Source organism: Perissodus microlepis, chromosome 10, assembly GCF_051167445.1.
Source record: "Perissodus microlepis isolate ML-2025 ecotype Zambia chromosome 10, ASM5116744v1, whole genome shotgun sequence".
Lineage (NCBI taxonomy): Eukaryota > Metazoa > Chordata > Actinopteri > Cichliformes > Cichlidae > Perissodus > Perissodus microlepis.
Window position 1 is genome coordinate 8,237,209 of NC_140470.1, and position 21,540 is coordinate 8,258,748.

Sequence of the window (21,540 nt, forward strand, 5' to 3'; positions counted from 1 at the left end):
GACTTACTATTGTCATGTACTTTCAATATATACAGTAGCGTGTCAAAACTCTTAAGTCACCCTTTTCTTTATTTGTTGCTAGGATATTGGGAATTGAGTGTAGAAATGTACTTAAACGTGCAAACATAAGTGGAAATATACAACAGGGCAAATACTGAGTTTGTTCATTTCTAACAAGCTTGAATGTCAATATTTATTTTTCAACACAACCTGAACTCTATTAGGCAGTTTTCCTGTAACTTTATAAGTAGTCTTCAGAAATAGTTCTCCAGGCTTTTCGAAAGGAATTCTGTTCTCTGTCAAGATGATCACACACTGCTTTAGTAATTTTGAGGTTCCTGTTTTGGGAAGGCCAATCAATGAGCTATATAGTTGTTTTGTTTTGAATCATCCTTTACTGTATTGGAAATGTGCTTGGGATTATTGTCATGCTAAAAATGAATCTGTTGCCAATTAGTCACTTTCCAGATGGAATTGCAGGTGGATCAAAATCTGACTGTACTTCTCTTTGTTCTTAATTTGACAATACCTCCAACACCACTATTTGAAATGCAGTTCCAAACCACAACACAGCCTCCAGAGTTTTACAGATTGCTGTAGATACCCACGGTTGTACCCCTCTCCTGACCAGATGCATCAGTCAGGTCCTGTATTGGGTTCCATGCTGGACGTTTTCCCTACTTCTTAAGGACATGATATTCAGGCACTGTCCATCTGCAGTAGATCATGTTTAAGGCCTACCACTTATTCTTTTGTCCTCCACCTGTTCTGTTTTAAAATCTTGTAAGGACACAGAAGAGTGCAAGAAAACAAGAGGAGTGAAAATGGAAAACATTTTGGCTTCTTTATTTTTACCTAAGGCAGTGTTTCCATTTCAATAAGTAACAGATTTCCAAGAGAAATTTCCCACTGTAACATGAATTGAATGTAACTGTAAAACTATTACAAAAGAAAAACAAAAAAGGAATTTGCAATAATCCAGAACACATGTTACAGTGTACAAATAGCTTAGAATATAAATACAAATTCTCTGACATTTACTCCAGTAATTTTAATATTACTGTTAAAAAAATCTATGACAATCATCTGACAATTTAACCTCTGACTGAACAAACAGTAATGCACAAGAAACTGATACATGGACAAAATAGCAGTTTATATTAAAAAGAAAAAGAAAAAAACAAAAACTAAGCCATTTGTTCATTCTGCAAGCTTACAGTAGCACAAATATGGAGTGCAACATTTTAGTAAGAATTCTGCACTTCACAGGTGGTCAAGCTGTTGCAAAATAAGCCAAAAACAAAACAACACAAAAACAAAAACAAAAAACTAAACAGAAAAAAGGCCAGATTGGATTGTCAGTCTACAAACAAACATTAAGCTTGTGGCTGATAGTAGCTTTTTCCCTTTAATTTTGTTGCCTCTAACCATTTTTTTTAACATATTTAACTTCTTAGCTGTTTCTACACGCACTACTGCAGAACATTTTCACAAACAGGGTATCTGCATATAAAATGTGCTATACAAATAATGTAGCTTTGCTCTGCAAAGCTATCTACAGTATGTAAAGCAAATAGCAGCTGAAGCATGGACTATGACTGTCTGTACATTTCTAATACCTGCTCATCTTGTTCTGGATCTGGTAAGAATTACCTGCATTTTGAGATTAAGATAAAAATAGAAACAGCTTAATGTGATTCATATATACCCCATGGAGGTGCTTCTCTCTAACACTTCTTTTTGTCCTTTCCTTAAACCAGTATGGCAAAAAAATAGCATAGAGGGACTAACATAACCCTCATGAGAGCAATAGGCTGTGGAAAAGCAAGAAAAGGAAATACAAACATAAGCCGGCATTAAAAGCATAAGCATTCATGTATTTAGAGGCAACTGGCAAAGTAAGCAGGACTTGGTCAGCCTGGACACCAGGCTAATGAATACCCACTAAAACAAAGTATGACATTATTGTTGAGGCCTGGATGCCGAGGCTACACGTGGGCATGAACATTCTAGTGAAATTCAATAGCTTAATGAGATGATTCGATACAAATGCAAATGAAACAACTACTCCCTTAAATGCCTTTGATGGACTACCATATATGTAACCAGTTTGACATAGCCTACAGTTCACTGTGCAAATGCAGAAAAATCTGAATAAAGTCAGAAAAATCTGACTTCCGAGCATTGTGCTAATGATGTCACACACTCCCAAACTTCATTCCACTTCCATTCTATCACAGTGTCAACAACCTTTCAATGGAAGCAGTTGTGCAAATAAAAATTGAACAACCATTCCCCTCCATTGGTTGACCATAAAAACACTCGCTGGCAAATATACATGTTATAATAACTGTATGACTGAAAAATTGAGAGCCTTCCACTTCAAGGTTGCCTCAGGAAGATTGTTGCAGGCTACAGGTCACACCACATCCCTCGGTGTTCTTGTTTCACTGATGGTGGATATTTCATCCTTAGACACACATGTGCTCAGAGGACTCCCAGTATGAGACATTGCAACCTGGTGACTTTTACCACACTGATTATAGGATTGCAAATTAGTGGCAGTCTGACAAAAAACGTTGTCATCAATATCATCGGCTACATCCTCCATCATTCCAGAATAAACAAAAGTGCTATGAGGTAAACAGGACTCTAACTGCAAAGGAGGGTGGCACTGTCTATTGTAAAGCTCAGTGCTCGGTGAAAGTAAATCACAGGAGATGCTGTCCGACATATTAGAGCAAAGACGCTGGGATTCACTGCTGGATGTGACAGAGAATATGTTGTGTTTATGTACTTGGGTTTGACTGAGACTCTGCATCTTTTCACTGATTTCCCCATCTGTCAGAGGAAGGCTTAAAGCCATTTCTGACCTCGTTTGCCATGATAAGGCCATAGTGTTGCTGCTGTGTCGAACTTCTGATGCAGACACGACTACATTCTTCTTGTAATATGGTGAGGCATCTCTCTCCAAGTTCTCTTCTGTCTGAGGACAGGAAACGATAGCATCTCTGTTCTCTCTGTATGCGTCAGGCATCTTCAACTCAAGGCTTTCTGTGTCCAGAGACCTACTTCTCCTCTCTAGAGACAATGGGTTAGGCATGGACTGACTGACTCTTGTAAGGCCGAGGTGCCGTGGGAGACTGGCAACCGCCCATGTATTACTGATCATGTTCTGTTCATATAGGTCTAACATCTGATAGTCACATTCAGCAAATGCATCCTTTTGTAGGTAGCTTTCCTCAAATTCCTGATAGGGCGATGAAATGTCCTCCTCCAGTTCCATGTGTATCTGCTCATCGTATTCACCTTCATTATGCATATCCACTACATCAAACGTGACTATGGTAGGCAAGGCCTCCACATTTGGAGTGATGGCAGAATTTGTCTCCAAGTCATCCACATTGTCGTGCAAGTTGTTCAACATTTGAGTGTGTTTTGTGAAGTCCACGAGTGCCTGTGAAAAACACACAGTTTGCCCATCGTCCATGTCGTTGTTAGAATCTTCAGACGGAGAAGTGATATTTCGGTACGGTAAAGCCACAGGCTTGTTTTCCTCGAGATGTTCCTCTTTGGGTTCACAAAACGTTTCAAAGTCTGGGTCAGACATGCTTTGGAATGATAAGCTGCTATGCCTTTTCTCAGTGTCAGCATTTATGGATTTGGCTCTTTTTTCGCTGGAAGCAAGCATATCTTCTTTTTGATCATATATGTGCAGCTCTATATGATCTACTCTGACTGAAGCTTGGGCTTTTGAGTTCAAGTTACAGTTTTTATTCATAGCGATTTCTGGCCGACAAACCACGCTGTGTGCCAACTCCAAGGAGTTACTGCATGTGCTGGGCATCTCCAGAAAATCATGAACTTTATATAATTCTGCACTTATTTGTAATTTGTTCATTTCTGGGACAAAGGCTGAATCTGTAACATCAGCTGGTTGACTTGAATAGTCACCCTGTTTTGAAATGGGAAGTTTGGATTTGCTTTCATAACGTGGGCTCACGAGACTTTCGTCAGGCGCAAAAAGTTCATAAAGGGCATCGCCGCTGTAACTGTCCCTGGGTAGCCTTTCTGTTTGAAATCTGTCCGTTTTTTCTCGTCCTTCCTCTGGCCCTGGTGTAGTTGAATCGTAGTAGCCCTCATCACTATTTGGAACTGACTCCTGATGCTCACTTTGAGGAGTTAATACATCAGCAATTGAGGAGGAGTCCATGCCACCAGCTTGCCGTCCGCTGCTACTATTCAGCAAGTCCATATTGTGGGATGTCGTCAGCTCAGCAGTCACGTCTGTGTGGTCTTGATTGCAACTGTAGCAGACCTCCTTTGAACTATTGTTCCCCCAGAAATCCTGAAGACAAGTTTCATCCAAATCCTCAGGCGAGGCCATTTCTTCGCCGCCTCCCTGATAAGTAAGATAACAAGAAGCCCTCTTTCCTCCATTTCTGCTCCTCTCTCCAGAGACTGTACTCTCTGTGATGCTGTCGTCTTCTTGATCTGCAATGATGTCCCCGCAGCCGGTGAGGGAGTCGAAGCTTTTCAATGACGCGACATCCCCAAAAATCATGTCCAGTTGATCTGTCGAGCCAGCCGGTGTTTCGGACGTCTCCGACATCATCTGAAATTTCAGACAGGGCTCGCTATGTCCTCTAGCTGGCTCCTCATACTCACTGGAGACTACGGCTATCAAATTCATTTCCTCCAGCTGATCATCACTCACCTGCTCGTCAACCTCTGACTTTGGGCTTTCTTTCTCCAGACTCCTCTCTAACACTGTCTGCACATCGGCCTCATTACGTTCAGGACCAATGGAAATATCACTTGTGACGTCTACAAAATCAGGCACATTGGGTTCAGATCCCAGGCACTCTGTGACAAACTGGCTGATGTCCCGGACAACAGGCACCTCTTTCTTGCAGTGAGGAGAGGACATTGCAATCACTTCAGTTTTAGCCAATCCATCATTTCTGTGATTTCTGTGATGCTTAAAACTGTGAAAAAGACTCCTCAAACCCTTTTTTTGCCGACCAAGAGTCAGTGATTTCTGCTCAGCAGCAGGATGACTACATTCATTGCTACAGCTACTGTGGAGCTCTCCCACAGTGTCCCTCTGGCTGTGGTACTCAAAATCTCCAGCTGAGGCATACCCGCTTCTTAGACCATCATCCTGACTGACTTTGCACAGCCCGTCATGGGTTTTGCTTTTGCTGATTCCTTTCTTAGAGGACCACTTGTTCTGATTTTTGCTCCTTCCTCCAAAAAAGCTTGGTAGAATACAGATACTTTTACGAACTCCGAAAAATGTCAAGGCAGTCCTCCTGAATTTTCCAGATTTTTGAGATTTCACTGTTGCATTCATGGTGTCTGGCTGAAGCTCTCCCGCGACATCATCTGGGTAACATCTTGAAGGCTGTTCGGAGACTGATGGTAAATTCCTGGTATCACTTGGTGGCTCATCAACACTGCGAGAAGCCATGGCTAGTACAGTTACAGGAGCACAAGTTTGATAAAAGGCACAATAGCTGAAGTTTAGAAAGCAGCAGATGGGATGACTGCTGTGAACTCCTCCATCTGATGAGTCCTGTATTGCAAAAATTGAGACAACAATCAATACCCCAACACTGACATTTAAACATTTATCAAGGTTTCTACTGCCTAAAACTGTATGCCTATCCTGATTTCAATTTTTTTCTGTTTCTCTATTTTTTTTTTTTAAAAAAAATTTATTTATTCTTTTACATTTTTGGGTTTGCAGTGCATTCCCCTTACCATTTAATTGCAACTTTAACTCTGTAAACAGTGTTCAGGTAGGACAAAGGGGAGGTGGGTAGGGTTGGGATGTGTGCAAGAGCTGCAGAGAAAACCACATAAAAATGCAATGCATCTATGCCCCAGAGGGTTTTCTTTTTGAGATTGTGAACATTTCCTTCCTCTGAAGCAGACAGTGTGGTAGAGAGCTACAGTGGACCCATTGTATCAATTCAAGTCACTTGGAATCCTCATCACTAAACTGTTCTCTACACGCTTTAACAATCAAGGGAACATCTTCCCATCTTCAACCACTGCTGAGCTACATGAAAGTGGAAAGAAAATGCACTTCCACTCCCACCAAAAGTACTAAGTGGAGGGTTAGCAAATAGAGTAAAATAAATCTTAAACACATAGAGCCATGTTGAATTTAACAGTAGCATTTATGGGTTTTATTACAGTACAGGGGCAGTCCTTTACAGTTCAAGGAATGCATTACCTCCTTGCAGTTTGTGATTTTAGTCTTTTACACTTAATCCTGTTTTGTTAATGTTAAATATCTGTGCTGTTATTGGCTAACTGATTTATTTTTCTCAATTTAATCTTGTTAGTTGTTAAATAATATATAAGTAGGGGACTCCCTCTAAATCTAAAGATGTACAATCTTTAAAATAGAAAGTTTTAACAGGAGTCTATGTAATATTACAAAAGAAAAAAAACAAACAAACTCAGTACACCCTTATCACTTCCATGAGAATCAGCCAGGTGTTGCTAATCAAATGCACTTGAATAATAATGCACATACATACATACATACATACATACACACACACGTATATATCACCACAAACATCTCATAGTAACGTGTTAGAGTGGTGATCATTTGGTCTTGTTTGCAGCCACAGGACCTAAACTCCTCTGTTTACCAAAGTATTCTAGAGGTTAAGATCTAAAGCTTGGTTGGGGCTGGTCGTGCAAAAAAATTGAATAAATACATTAAAAAAAATCCCAAGCACAGCAATGCATCTACAACATAAAGACTGTGGAAGAAAAACAAAAAAATATCTACATGTTACAATGGTCCAGTTTAGACCTTAATTTGACTCAAATGCTGTAAAGCTCAAGAGAGTAGCAAAATGAAGAGTGGAACAACATTTCTTGTGTTTCAATAATATGAGACATCGATGAAGTCATACAGAAAACCATTACTTAGTTACTCTTGCTAAAGCTCCCTCTCTGTCTCTTACAGACTTCAGGTGCTCAATAAATAAATAAATACACACATACATACATATTTATTTATTGTGGCGGGCCTTCGACTAGGGTTGCATTTAAGATGTATCCCACCAAGAAAATTGTTTCTTTCTACTTATGTTAAAAATAACATTTCTGTTTGAGGGGGGAAAAAACAACTGATGAATTCAGCCTTATATTAATTATATATGAACTTTCGTGACTGAAAAAGACAGATATAATTTAAAAGAAAACTGAGCTAAAACTATGCCAGCTTACTCTGAGTCAGAGTTGGCGTAAGAAAAAAAGCTAAACGCTACAGATGTGACTTTTCTGCAGCTGTGCGGTTGCCATGCCACAATAAACACTAGCGGCGAACGTTGGATCAAAGACGGCGATTTAACCTTTTTTTTTCTTTTTTTTTTAAAGAAAGGTTAAAAAAAACACTTAAAATGGTAGCATTTGCAATGAAAAACGCCAGCGACTACACATAGCCTAAACCTATTTGTAGCTGCTGTAAATATAGACCTTGGCTTCCACATCAACTAAACTAACGACAACGTTAGCCAAGTAACATAATAGTGGTTGGTGAGTCATAACGTTAGCCAAGTAACATAATAGTGGTTGGTGAGTCATAAAGTAAACAAACTTACCAGCTAAAGCCACATTCTGCCGTTATTGGCTCTTCGACCAAGAGACGAAGTTAGCTCTCAGTGCATCGTTTCTGCTAACGCTAAGTTGGCTTGAACTTTGAGAAACAGCAGCCTGCTTGTGGTCGACGGTGGCCCCAGAGTAGCTTTAACCAGATATAGTTTCATTTATTTCCAGGTACCGTTAGCTAGTTGGGGGTGCTCTGCTAGCAGCGTTAACCGCACTCACCAGTGTGTCCTCACCAGTTTGTGATAATATGACTCACTAGTTGCTAGCGGTAGTAACGTTAAACCACACGGCAGCAGCAGTGTACTGGAAATACACGCAGAGCAGCCGACCCGGGATGAGATTACCGTGTCTAGTTTAGCCGCATGCTGCATTCACTTAAGGTGTTCGCCCCTTCAAAGAAAACAAACTGCATTTAAATCCTGGATGATGACTTCCTCTCTCGACTTGTTGGGTAATGTTCCCAAATCTCCTTTTCACAAGTCTCTTCGGCGCATATTAGTGACGACACACGTGTGTATCGCAGGGCGTAGTAAAATCGATGAGTAAAATCTACACGTATTTCTCAAATGATATCGTTGCACATTTCATTAAAAATAAATTCCACATTTTTATTTTTGTAATGAAATATACGATAGAAAAGCTGTGAATCGATATTTGCATCTTCAAAATACACATTTGTTTATAATTGTATTTATATTATAATATGTGTCTCTATCTGTAAATCTATATCTAACTTTGCATAAGTTTGGTTATAATGTATTTTTTGAAAGAGCGTGAAAGAGCAGCTGAAATAGAACAGTGGTCTCATTTTTTATCTTCTTGCATGTGGTTAAAACATTCGCTGACTGATGTGTAAAGTGAGTTGATTGGACATATGTTCAGTAAATAAGATGGTTCACCTGTATAACCAAATGTGTTATGGCAATAATGTTTAAAGTTTCAAGTTAGTTTTGGTTCTTTAAGATGTGGGTAATATTCAGGCAGAATCTCAGAATGGATCATTTTCATTTACGTTATATATTGACACAGAGAGAAATCTGAAAAACAACATTTTATCATTAAAAAAATTCTTCAGTAACATCTCTATACATATATTTACAGCAGTTTTTTTAATACAGTAAAACAATATGATGCCCTTTTGCAAATCAGGTGAAACTTAATGCTACAGAAAAATCACTGAATAGTGCATGATTAGGCAGTATTTACAGTTCAGTTCTATGGAGACTTAACTTAGTTTTAACAGTGCAATTTTGCATATCCTCTATGCAAAAGGTCTTACTGCTTAATTACTATTGTAATTTTATTTCAATACTGTTTCCCAAAGTGCTTATACAATCTTTTTATTCTTCTTTATCTACACACATCCAAGAGTGACCAGATGTCAACAAATTAAAAGTGAGGTATAATTGTTAAGTTAATGCTGAGGGGTAGCATGTGATTTTAATATATGTGACTTTAAAAATGCAGGTTAAAGTTTTTTTTGTTTTTTTTTTATACATTTGAAGATTTGAAGATAAGATTTTCCTTGTGTCTTATAAATTGAAGATAAAGTTTGTTTTTAATTTTTTTTTCTGCTCTTACCGTTACATTTTTCATTCCCAGTGACAATTGAGGCTGTTGTTACCTGTCATTGTTAGTCTGTATCTGTTCAATACTCATCTTTGGTTTTCTTGTGAGACTCATGTGTAGGTTGTGAGACATTAGCTTAATATGTGCAGCGTGGGAGGGGGGTAAAAACTGCTATGGACATAAAATGGTACACCTGGTCACCCCCAATATGTACTCCTTGCTGTTGTTGACCTTCTTGAAACTGTGTGTTCGTAATTCGTTTCATAGTGTCAGGTTTTCGACTGGCGAACGTCTGTCCACTCCATTTTGGTGTTTTGAAGCGCCTGCGTCTTCTTCTCATCCACCTGCACGTAATCCACTCTGTACTCATCGGACAGGAATGGCTTCTGCTAGACATCGAGAGGGAGAGATAAGCAGACAGTGACGTCACATTTTTAACAGTGATACAATTCTGCTTCACCTGCACAAACATTTAAACTATCAATGCTCCACAGGGTACAGTAGAAGTCTTGCTGTGCAGTTGTTGTCATTTGTCAAATAAAAATAAAGATAAAAATAAAGCCAAATAAAAGCATACCTTCAGCACAGGAGAGGGGGTTGCTGAATTGAAATCCAGTGACAAATAGTCAAGATTTGAATTTCTCGCCCAGGGCTGAACTGGCCCATCAAAGAACTGCTGCCTTGATTCCTGTGAGAAAAAACAAATCATAAAGGCTTCGGAAAAACATTGTATGTTTCTGACATATTTACAATCCTAAAGGAACATCAGTCAACAGCAGGTCAGCTTCACCAGTGTCTTATTTTCATTAAATATGTCACTAAACAAAAGCAAAGTGACCTCTGTTCATTTTCAGATTGAGTTTAAGAACACGTTGGAAGCTATATGTGTCTAGAGACACTATGCATGACTAATGTGACTTTTTCAAGGCTTTATTCAGGGAAAATAAAGTAAATATGCACATTTTCCAGACCATGAACAATTACAAGTAGCTGAGAAGAATATTTTGGAAATTGGTAGTCACTTTCCACTCCCACATTCTTCAGCTGTGTGAGTTCTGAGCATATTTTCCCACTCACAAATGGTTCTATAATAAGACAGTGACAGATTGAGTCCTTTTTGTAGTCTTCTTTAAGCATTCTCTAAACCATAGATAGAAAAATAATATTAAAAAAAATAATTCTACATATGTTTCCACTGAATAGAAATCCTACCATTGCAGAGGAGCTTGTGACTTCATCTCTTAATTTCTCCCCATTCTCAAGTCGTCTTTCAAGAGGTGAAGGGTTCACTGAAAAGCTGTGAAGAAAGGAAAGGAAACAGTTATTTACTTTCAAATTAAAAGGAGAAAATACAGAGAATCCTGAGGTTTAAAAAACATCCCTAGCCAAATGTATTCTTAAAAAACAAGGCTCAAACCCTAATTGCAATTTTATTAACCCGATCGTGTGCTTGTTCTTGTTTCTATAACTCGACACAAAAGTTTGTAGAAAAAGAGACTTTCTGCTCACCATGAGTCGATCAGCGCTCTGCTCAAAGGGAGATGCGTGGGACATTCTGTGATTGTAGAAAGGCCACTCAGATCAAGAGGTGGGGGTCGAGCTGTGGAGCGAGAAAAGGTCAGCGTTATCAGATTGGCTGCAATTCTCTAACACGGCACAGAAAGGCCATGTCGGAGATCAGTGTTTCTGATACAGGCGCTGTATATCTGTCAGACATGTTCCTTGCATAGATCTGTGACTATGAGAGCGCACAAAGCATAATTTTTAATTAAGCTGTACACATTAAAGTTTACAGAAAACATTCAATGGAAAAAGAAATCTTGAAAACATCTAGCCAAAGATGAAACAAACATTTAGTACTTTCCCAAACATTCAGGCTGGACTCTCACCTTTCCTTATGCGAGGTTTTAGATGCCGGTGAATCGGAGGTGGTGCAATAGCACTAAGTTGACTCATTAGTGGGCTGAAAGATGCAGACGGTTCAATGCTGTAGGTTGTATTGAGGAAGCTTAATGTCCTTGGGCTCATGGGGATGTAACCATCAGACTCCACGGTCGCAAGAGAAGGAGAAGGCGAAGGGGAAGCCATAGGAACATATGACTCATCCTGGTAGTTTTGAAGTTTTGTGCTATTTAAACAAGGCTGCAAAAACATAAAGCATCATATGATCAGGCACGTGCACTACATCAAATATATTATTACAGCTGGAACATTTGTTAATTCCAGACTTGTTACATGCTTGGGGCATTTTTCAAACTATTTTCATTACATGTTTTTATTAATAGAGAAATATTACTACAGGGGGGAGTTGCCATTAGTTGAATCCTACAGAGGGATTGTCATTGACTTCATATAGGCAGAAACATAGTGACAAAAATTAAACTGATTGTAAAAAAACAAACAAACAGGTAATAGTGGAAATTTAATTCACAATAATGTGATTTGTAGGTAGCTTTGAATGTGTAATAACTGCTGCTGCTGACATACGATGACCTAGATAATTTTTTTCTTAGTAAGCCTGATAACAAATCAGATGCTACATGATTGTGCTAATTTTGACTTGAAAGAAAGACTATGTCACACTCATGCTAACCTGAGTTAACTTAAAGCTCGCTGAGGCTTCCTGTTTATCATATGGACATGAAATAGGTGTAAATTTTCTTATCTAACACTTTCTTGAAAAACAAAAAGTGTGCATAAAAATAAAAGTGTGTCACTGTTCTTACCAAATTAATACTTTGTCTCCTTATCTGCATAAATTTGCTCTCGGCATTTCCTAAAAAACAAACAAATAAACCAAAGAATTATGTCTTTTAACTTCTTTAAAAAACTCTTTTAAAATCAGCTGATATGCGTATGAATCAAAAAGCATCCTGATCATATTTCCACCAGGTTTATGTTTCACTGAGCCAGGATCATCTTCATCAGCTTCTATACTGTGTATTAGGATTTACCCAATTTGAAATGGTCCAGGCTCGACAAAGAGGTCCTCCGGGGAAAAAATCCAGCATTGCTCGAGAAATGGCGCACACTCATTGCCCTCGTCCTTTGAAGGCCTTCGTCGCTTGCGTACTCTGACAGGTGATTAGGCTTGGGTGGCAGTGGAGGGGGTGTTAGTTTATCACCCGTTTCCTCAAACATCGCGGGAGAATATGGTTTGTCGAACTGGAAGACACTTGTGGCGCAGTGATGTAGTGGAGAGGAAGATGATGAGGGCAAAGCTATGGAGGTGCATGGAGCGCTGAATGGAGGGTTGCTTAGCCTCCCATGGGGGAAAAGAGATGGACTGGGACTAGTGTGGGAGATTGAGGATAAAGAAGAATCGGTGCAGATGTCCTTGACGGCATCGTCTGATGACTTCTGCTCAAGAGAGATCTCGGAGTTTGAAAAGCTGTTGTGTCTGCAGATAAGGACAAAAAATGCAAATATCACATTTGTTACACACACCACACTGCTATGATTTCAGCTTGTGGGACATGTTGCACACACTGTACATACCGACTAGTGATCACACTCCCCGTCTCACACTGGGAGAGAAAGAGGTAGTCCGGTGGATAGCTGGAATCTTGTTGGCTTTCTACAGATGCTCTATCAGAGCTGTCAGGTGACAGCTGAAGGGAGGTGGGAGTGTGAGGAAAGCTTTCCTCTGAGCTCTCTGTTGACAACAAGCAGAAAGAAACACAGAGAATGTAAGTGAGCAAGTGCAAAGCCAGAAGATGCAAACGTTCCCTGCCTGCACTCACTCTTCATATTCTGCATTTACATATGAAGTGGTATTTATATTGCAAGAAACTTGAAAGCAGATATGTCTTCTGTTTATATATCCCCTCATTCTTTCAGGCAGGTTGGCCCTTGTTCAGAAATTAGTTTCATTCCATTTCACTCAAGGCCCCCCTCAAGTCAAGGCCATTCCCGCAGCACTATCCAAAAGTCTTTGGATGTTCTCATGAAATATTTGCTATTAGATATTTGTGTCCTACTGTGGGCACAGAGCAACCTTTTAAAAGCCTTTGCAAAAGTTATGAGTCGCTGCAAAGAGCTCTTGAGATCTAAGGTCTACTGCTGCCGTCCAGAATTCTCAGTAAAAATCTTTGTGCAACAGTAATTGTGCGCCACAACTCACGACTCCATTTTTTGATTTACAAGCTTGTGGCATATCGGCAAAAGTTGTGCCGTTGCTCTATCTCCTTCATGCAGATGACAGCTTTTTAACAGACGCACGCTGAAGTCTCCTCCACAAAAATGACACTTGAAGCAAAGGCCGAATCAGCAGCGTGATGATGGTAAAGTGTCGATGTGTTAGATTAAAAAAATCTAATTACACCCCGAAGCATGGAGGTGATACAAAAAGTGCCATGTGCTCATTTGAATGTAATGTTGAGCTGTTCTTATCTCCTCAGATCCAGAAGCGGCGTTAGGCTGCGTGACAGGGAGTATGCAGAACTGCAACACTTATGACCGCTGGAAACACACATGCAGACAACAGCCAGGCTCCTGATAAAACGTGAGGTCAGGCTTTATCTAAACTGTGTACACAGCTTCACCAGAACTTTTATTTGAATTTATTTCCATTGCGCGCGTGTGTAGACAAACTGTAGTCAAAATATTTACATATTTCAAATGATAAAAGGGGAAAAATACAGCAATTTTTAACTTGTTGTTGTTGTTGCTGCTGCTGCTGCTGAAGTGGAAAAAAGTCCAGGTATGAAATGGTGCTAATCACATGTAGTGACACAATTGTGAAAATGTTTCTGAAGTTCAAACTTGTAAGGTCATACAACCAACCTGTGACAACCACAGTATTGTGGTACCCTTGCTGTGTTCTAAAGTTTCTCATTTTGAAGACTTTCAAGCTCATCCAATGCTTTCAAAGCCACCAATCCAACCTTAATGGTACTTCAGAAGTACAGTTCACTTAAAATCTAGATCTAAAATCTGCCTTCCTTGGGTATATTTAAAATGTTGTTTTTTTTTTTATCTTAAAGGGAACAGGGAAATAAATCTTGTACAAACAGCATGGTTGAGAGTAACCTGATTGTAAACCTGAAGAATTTATTGCAGATTTGGAGTTTTGTTTTTTTACAGTTGTCAGTAAGGTGCAGTCTTACACTTGATGCCTCAGTTAGCATGGGAAACGAAAATCATGAAGCTCCAAACAAACAGTTTGTTCTGACCTCATAAAACTCCCCACTTCCTGAGTGGTGACACCAATTTGTTTTGGATCAGCAGAGGGAGTCTACACGATTACTTCAGTGCAGCAGCGTCTTTCGGCATGTTTACCTGCATCCTCCAGGCTCCCAAACTGGCAAATCTGACTAATGCTGCTGATCCAGCTGTTCATCTCCTCCTCGGTTTTGGCCACCAGGTAGAAAACACGAGATGAGGTCTTTACCACGAAGAGGTGCTTGCCGTGAAAGTCCCTCTTAATCCGCAGTTGCCCTTCCAGCATTTCCACCACGCACTCTTTCAGGTCAATGGTGCGGATTGGCTTTTTGGAGTTATTGCTCTGATAGTATTCCAGCACATCTGGATCACCGCTCATGCGACCTCTTCGAAGCACAAACCAACGTTTCCTCCATGCCTGCAGGTGCAAGAAAGAAGGTTTAATGGCCTTGCTCTTGAATTTAAATTTCACCCAATATTATGACTCACTTTAAATACAGTGCTTCATAATTCAAACTGTAGCATCAGCCTTTCCCGACAATTTTGCTAATCACGAGAATTTGATCATGGCCCCGCTAACAGCAACCAGCTAACTAAGTTTCTTTGCCTTTGTTATGGTCAGTAAGCGGAACCTCAACTCAAATTTCCCAGAAGTGCAGAGAAGAGGAAGTTCACTGTATTTAGCAGAAAATGTCTAACAGAATGAAAGAGGTATTTATAAAGAGGCTGGTCACTTCTTTGTGCTGAAAACTAACTGAAAACCTAACACTGAAACTGCACTAAAAGGTATTTATAGTTACTCACAATGAGCACCGCCTAAGCCCTCTATTCCAACCGAGTTTCATCCTAGCCATGGAGCTGTTACAGTTCAATAATAATAATTAATAAGAATCACGTTAAGAATAATAAAGGTGTGTGTGATGTTATCGTTTCACTCTTGGTTTTTGTGGCTTCGTTGTTGTGACTGAGTCTCTTCTGATTCTCTTCAAGGCTTGAAATTGTGTAACATTTCTTTCTGTGTGTAACAAATGCTCTCCTGCAACAAGTCAGTTGGTGATTTATGTGTTCATTCCAGGAAATGGTTAGACACACACAGACTTATTGCCTAAAAAACACTACTAAGCTTAAGAGGAAACCGTAACTAGACAGATGGCAATTTTGATCCTGTAGATGTTCTGAAAATGAAAAGTTTCGCACTCCTAAAAAGGAGTTGGTTTGTGTATATAGGTTCATCTAATGGAAGCAGATGGTGAGTGTAGAAGCCAATCAATAGATTCTGTATATTCTGATGAAATCAGGTTTCACCCCATAATTAAACATGGACCTCCTTGCTTTTCTTTATATTACCGTAGGCTAAGGCCTATAGTTTATCTCCACATTGTAGATACTGTATGTCTGTTTAATTTGAAAAAAAAGAAAAACATCGCAAGTCCGACACTGATCTGAAACTCACAAACAAGCTTGTTTTCTGTGTTTTTAAAGTTTCAACCACATCAGATGCAGCTTCCTTATCTTCTGTCACGTGAGGTTAGTTCGAAACTCTGGTCACATGGGTAACGGTTGGTCAGCAGTGGTGACAAATGAGTAACTTGTCCTTGTTGAGATTATTTGTCGCGATTATTTTGTGACTCCCACAACAGAAAGCCCCAAACCATAATTAATAATTAGTAGTTCTGGCTCTGGCTGTTCCACCAAAGCCAGAACTGGAGGAGCTAAATGGAATTCAGCCATTTTTAATTACATTCTTTACACCCCTGTATCTGTTTGTGACAGGTCAAAGGGTATTCAGCCAAGAAGTGGCTTAATACGAAGACAAGTGAGATTTATGGTATTTTTTACTTTGTAGTATATCAATATTTTAAGTTTAATTGGTGTTTTGATTTTGTCCCCCCACCTTTTCTTTATTTAAAGGAAAACAAGGTGTGAAATCCTGGAATCAGACACTGTGATAGCAGCAATGTGACAAACATCTGATAGCGCTGCATGTGTATATCTGAGTAAACAAAATACAGACTCCTGCTCCACTTCATCACGCACACTGATGCAAACTGCATTTCCAGTGGAAACACAATGTTGACAGAGCTCCTTCCAGCGAAGTGTATCTCTAGCAACACAATCAAACCAACACCTTAGTTCACTACCACAGCCTCTTGCTCCTTCAGTCTTGTCGGGATGTTACTTACAAAGATACATTTGACCCAGATAATTACAAATTTTCATACAGGCAAGACCAGAGCCTGATATTTTGAATAAGGCAAACAGTGAGTGTACCAGTCTATACAACTGTGGATTTGCATGTCATGCTAAAATAAGTTTCTATTTCCCATCCCAACACTGTCAACACACATACACGCATGCAAACCCCCCCTCCCACACCGCAAAAAACCCAATACACACACACCCTTTCCTTACACCGCTGTTGACAAATGGCCCTCCACCTCCTCTATTCGTACAGAGGAAGTACATACAGCCATCATCAAGCTGGACTATTTCTGCTTGTCGCTTAAGTGTCTGACTGCCCCTGACATTACTTCCCATGTTTCACAACACACAGACGCACAGAGCGCAGAGCAAGTGGCCAGCCTGACACTATCACATGACCCCCCACAACCACAAAACAGTCAAGGCTGGATGCTGTTTATGTAAGCTATTACATATACTCGCTGCAAGGACTCACGTCCGAATGTGTCTGAAGCACATCTGCAGTGAGTGGGGTATTGTTGCTAAAGCAGATGACTGCTATAACTACGCCAACGCGCAAAAGTAAAGTGACCTGTACCAGAGATGAGGTAGGTGATATAAAGGAGACCGAGACAAGGCAAACATACAAGTCAGTGTATCTCTAAATCTTCATTCTACATCGCAGCACACACACATAAACACACATACACACACACACACACACACGCATAAACACAAGGCTCAGCACCACAGCCTGGCACTCGTCCTCCTGGCAGAGGACACAGACAAGTGTCCGATGTGTGCTCCTACTCACAAATCTCTTCAGTTTCTTCTCCGGAGGGGATTTAATGAGCCAGCCTTTACAGACCACATCCCCAGCACTCATCTTGGCTGCAGTGTGTCGTCCTCACGGCTGCTCCTGCCGCTGCTGCTGCTGCTGCTGTTGCTGCTGCTGTTGCTGCTGCCGTGAAACTGAGAGTAAAGCATATCCTGTTCTGGTATTCAGCTCAGCCACTCCAAAAAGGAGGAAGTAAAGAAATTGATCACACTGACGCTGAGAGAGAGAGAAAGAGCGCAGAGAGAGAGAGAGAGAGAGTTATGCATGTACTGGATATAGCTCTTGGCCTGAGGGGGAGTTAATGAAGAGAAAAACACTGTCAGACAAGATCTGACAGATATGAGGATTTAGACTCACTGACTGGTGACATACAATATGTCGCCATGTCACATTCTGTTATAAGACCTGCAGTACAAACATCAGTGATTTGTTTTTTTTCTGTTGATTTGTCAGTTTCCTCATGTGGCTGAGGTTTCTGAGCTCCACTGAAATACATAGTGGTTTTCAGTGAACCAATGAAAACACTAAACTCCTGCCCTACTTGAGGCTTAACGATAAATTAAAAAAACCTCATTTACATGCGAGCTTCGAGAAAAATCTTGGTGGTGATTACTAGTAGAACGGTTATAACAGCTATTATTTCTCTGTTTGCTTTTCTATCCAGGCCTAGGAAGCTGTTTAAATTTAGTTCTGAACAGGTTTTAAATGCAAACCATCTTGGGTCTTAGGTTGCTCATGGTAGGAAAGGTCACGAAAGCTAATTCACACACTCGTAAGAGCACTGAAAACTGGGTGTAGCAATGTTTTCAAGCATTTATGGAAGTTGTGCATGTTTGCTATTCAGTTTGTTATAGTTGACAAGACCAATAAAGTTCTAATATTAATAAATAATAACATCTATAAATGCCTAAATAACCTGACACACTCCTTAAAGGTGCTCAGTGGCATGGTGGTAAATTCCAAGTGTCTCAGAGCACATCGAAACAAGATTCTGCTTGCCCATTCCTCTGAACCTAAATGGAATATCAAACTGCATATAGAAAGGGATCTGTTATATAGTCATATCCGTAGCTCTTGTCTTTAATTTTAATGCTGTGATTATTGCTTTAAAAAAAAAAAAAGGTTTATATTGAGGGTGTTGTTGTTGTTGTTGCAAAACATGCAACAGTTACCGTTTCCTGTTACTTGTGTGGTAATTTCCTTTGGTTCATTACGAAATTCCTCTGAATTCAGGCCATCATTTTCCTTACTGCTTCTTCATAATACTTAAAATACATAGTTAATATATTGTAAGTGCAAAGTATATTGGCCTTTCTTTTAAAATACTCCATATAGCTCATCACCTTAAATACTTACATCATAATTTGTTTCTTCCTTTCTTAACTGCGTCTCCTTTTTGGTGAGTAATGTTATGTAGGCAAACCTGTATTCAGTAAAATAACATGCTAAATATTAGGAAACTGCAAATTAAGTTGCAGGCTGGCAAGTGCCAGCATATCTTCTAATTTAGTTTTTGTGTATTTGCATATAAATACATAAATGTCATTACACGCTAGCTTAGGCTTTAAATTTGTGTGGTAGTGTCACGTACTTCTGCACAGAAAAACCGTGAAGAAGAACTGGTAGTGGTGAAAATACTGCTGATAGGCATGGTAGTGTAAAAGTAAGACACATACAGCTGCTGCTGGTGGTGGTAGGAGCAGTATATATTCAGAAGGCCTCTATTTTGAATGAAATGCTCTAACTTAAAAGTCATTATCAGTGACTTCATCATATAAACGCTAAACACATCAGATAGAGATACTTCTGAAGTACAGTTGTGCAACTCACCACGAAATTATCTTTTATCATACTAGGGAAGTTGTTGTTTTTTCTTTCTTTAAACTTCTCTTGCCAGTAAAAAGAACAACCCACCACGACCTCACCCTTTATCTTTCTTTCTCTAAAAGGAAATACATTAATCCTCATTATCCGACTAAAAGTTACTTCTTATCACAAATTTTGAATATAAATTTTCTAAATCACTATTATGCAGATGATGGCTGACAATAGCATTCCTACAATCACAACATACAGAATAACTGTCTTTTCAGCCACCAGAGGGTGACAAAACAATAAAAAAAATTACAGACATTGCTTGTTTGTTTGTTTGTTGTTGTTTTTTGTTGTTTTTTTTTTTAAAAAAAGAAACAACAGAGAATAAAATATTACTTTCTGTCAAAATATTAAAGAAAACAAAAATAAAAACCAGCATCTTACCTGTTAATAAACTACTTAAAATAATACCAATATATAAATATAATATAATATCTGTCTGATCATTTCCTGATAACATTTACATTTACGATAATGATTACACAGCAGTGGAGAGTAGACTTCATCACAGTAGATGTCTTTCTGAAAGCGCTGTAACTAAGTTTAAGAATATAATCCACCCACTGTTAGCATCTTCGATGCCCTGTACCAACACAGAGCAGAGCAGCTATCTGAACGCTACTCCAACAGAGGTCGATTATCTTGTTAATAATTTTACCTCCTCATTACGTACGACTCTGGATACTGTAGCTCCTGTGAAAACTAAGGCCTCAAATCAGAAGTACCTGACTCCATGGTATAATTCTCAAACACGTAGCCTAAAGCAGATAAATCATAAGCTGGAGAGGAAATGGCGTGTCACAAATTTAGAAGATCATCATTTAGCCTGTAGAAATAGTTTGTTGCTTTATAAGAAAGCCCTCCACAAAGCCAGAACATCTTACTACTCATCACTGATTGAAGAAAATAAGAACAAGCCCAAGTTTTTCTTCAGCACTGTAGCCAGGCTGACAAAAAGTCAGAGCTCTTTTGAGCCAACCATCCCTTTAACGTTAACTAGTAATGACTTCATGAACTTCTTCACAAATAAAATTAGAGAAAAAATTGCCAATAATCATCCCACAGATGTAACATTATCTACAGCTACTTTTAGTACCATTGATATTCATTTAGACTCTTTTTCTCCAATTGATCTTTCTGAGTTAACTTCAATAATTACTTCCTCCAAACCATCAACGTGTCTTTTAGACCCCATTCCTACAAAACTGCTCAAAGAAGTCCTGCCATTAATTAATGCTTCAATCTTAAATATGATCAACCTATCTCTAATAATCGGCTATGTACCACAGGCCTTCAAGCTGGCAGTAGTTAAACCTTTACTTAAAAAGCCATCTCTAGACCCAGCTGTCTTAGCTAATTATAGGCCAATCTCAAAAATTCTTGAAAGAGTAGTTGTCAAACAGCTAACAGATCATCGGCAGAGGAAAGGCTTATTTGAAGAGTTTCAGTCAGGTTTCATCACAGCACAGAAACAGCTTTAGTGAAGGTTACAAATGATCTTCTTATGTCCTCTGACAGTGGACTCATCTCTGTGCTTGTCCTGCTTGACCTTAGTGCAGCGTTTGATACTGTTGACCATAATATTCTATTAGCGCGATTAGAGCACGCTGTAGGTATTTCAGGTACTGCGCTGCAGTGGTTTGTATCATATCTATCTAATAGACTCCAATTTGTGCACGTAAATGGAGAGTCCTCTTCACACACTAAGGTCAATTATGGTGTTCCACAGGGTTCAGTGCTAGGAACAATTCTGTTTACATTATACATGCTTCCCCTAGGCAGTATCATTAGAAGACATAGTATTTTTACATTTTCACAGCTATACAGATGACACCTAACTCTATCTGTCCATGAAGCCAGATAACACACACCAATTAGTTAAACTGCAGGAATGTCTTAAAGACATAAAGACCTGGAGTCCGTCTGTTAAAAATCACATTCGGTTAGAACTAATGGTGATGGTTGGGGATAACTGCAGTGAGTCAGCAAGTTAAAAAAAGGTTTAGGCTCCTGTATGTTAAGAGTAACTGCGTTTTGCTAGTGAGCGGCTAGCTAACCTTGTAGCCGTAGTGTAGCCCTCAGGCAGTAAACCAAATTTCTGGTTAGTGTCCCTTAAAAATTATTATCATTTATTTTTTATTTAATGCCACAAGACACATTACTGTTTTGTAAAATGAAGAGGAGAAGAAGAGAGTTTGACAGTTGACCTGTAGGGTGCTATCAGGAGCTGCAAATGCTAATGCTAATATCGGGGGTTTTACGTGTTAAAGTTGAAA

At 39.3% G+C, this 21,540-nt stretch overlaps 2 protein-coding genes and 1 long non-coding RNA gene across 4 annotated transcripts; 1 reads left to right on the forward strand and 2 right to left on the reverse strand.

Moving 5' to 3' along the window:
* Nucleotides 1–819: 819 nt before the first annotated feature.
* LOC146378750 (APC membrane recruitment protein 1-like) lies at nucleotides 820–8,566 on the reverse strand. The gene is made up of 2 exons (XM_084941756.1): nucleotides 7,632–8,566; nucleotides 820–5,578 (listed from the first exon to the last, which is right to left on the reverse strand). Exon 2 carries the CDS (start codon nucleotides 5,471–5,473, stop codon nucleotides 2,420–2,422), a length of 3,054 nt encoding a protein of 1,017 aa, XP_084797882.1. The 5' UTR covers nucleotides 5,474–5,578; nucleotides 7,632–8,566; the 3' UTR covers nucleotides 820–2,419.
* A 108-nt stretch (nucleotides 8,567–8,674) lies between these two features.
* gab3 (GRB2 associated binding protein 3) lies at nucleotides 8,675–17,671 on the reverse strand. 2 transcript variants are annotated; one of them, XM_084941759.1, is made up of 10 exons: nucleotides 17,366–17,671; nucleotides 14,488–14,788; nucleotides 12,706–12,862; nucleotides 12,162–12,607; nucleotides 11,934–11,983; nucleotides 11,097–11,349; nucleotides 10,717–10,807; nucleotides 10,420–10,504; nucleotides 9,785–9,895; nucleotides 8,675–9,596 (listed from the first exon to the last, which is right to left on the reverse strand). In XM_084941759.1, the coding sequence occupies exons 1-10, from the start codon at nucleotides 17,435–17,437 to the stop codon at nucleotides 9,477–9,479; spliced, it is 1,686 nt and encodes a 561-aa protein (XP_084797885.1). In that variant the 5' UTR covers nucleotides 17,438–17,671; the 3' UTR covers nucleotides 8,675–9,476. The 2 variants fall into 2 exon arrangements, with proteins under 2 accessions (XP_084797885.1, XP_084797886.1); XM_084941760.1 differs by having other exon boundaries at nucleotides 8,675–9,593; nucleotides 17,366–17,670.
* On the forward strand, nucleotides 13,409–15,304 carry LOC146378752 (uncharacterized). The gene is made up of 2 exons (XR_014801495.1): nucleotides 13,409–13,490; nucleotides 13,608–15,304. It is a non-coding gene; the product is annotated as an uncharacterized LOC146378752 (long non-coding RNA).
* Nucleotides 17,672–21,540: the final 3,869 nt, after the last annotated feature.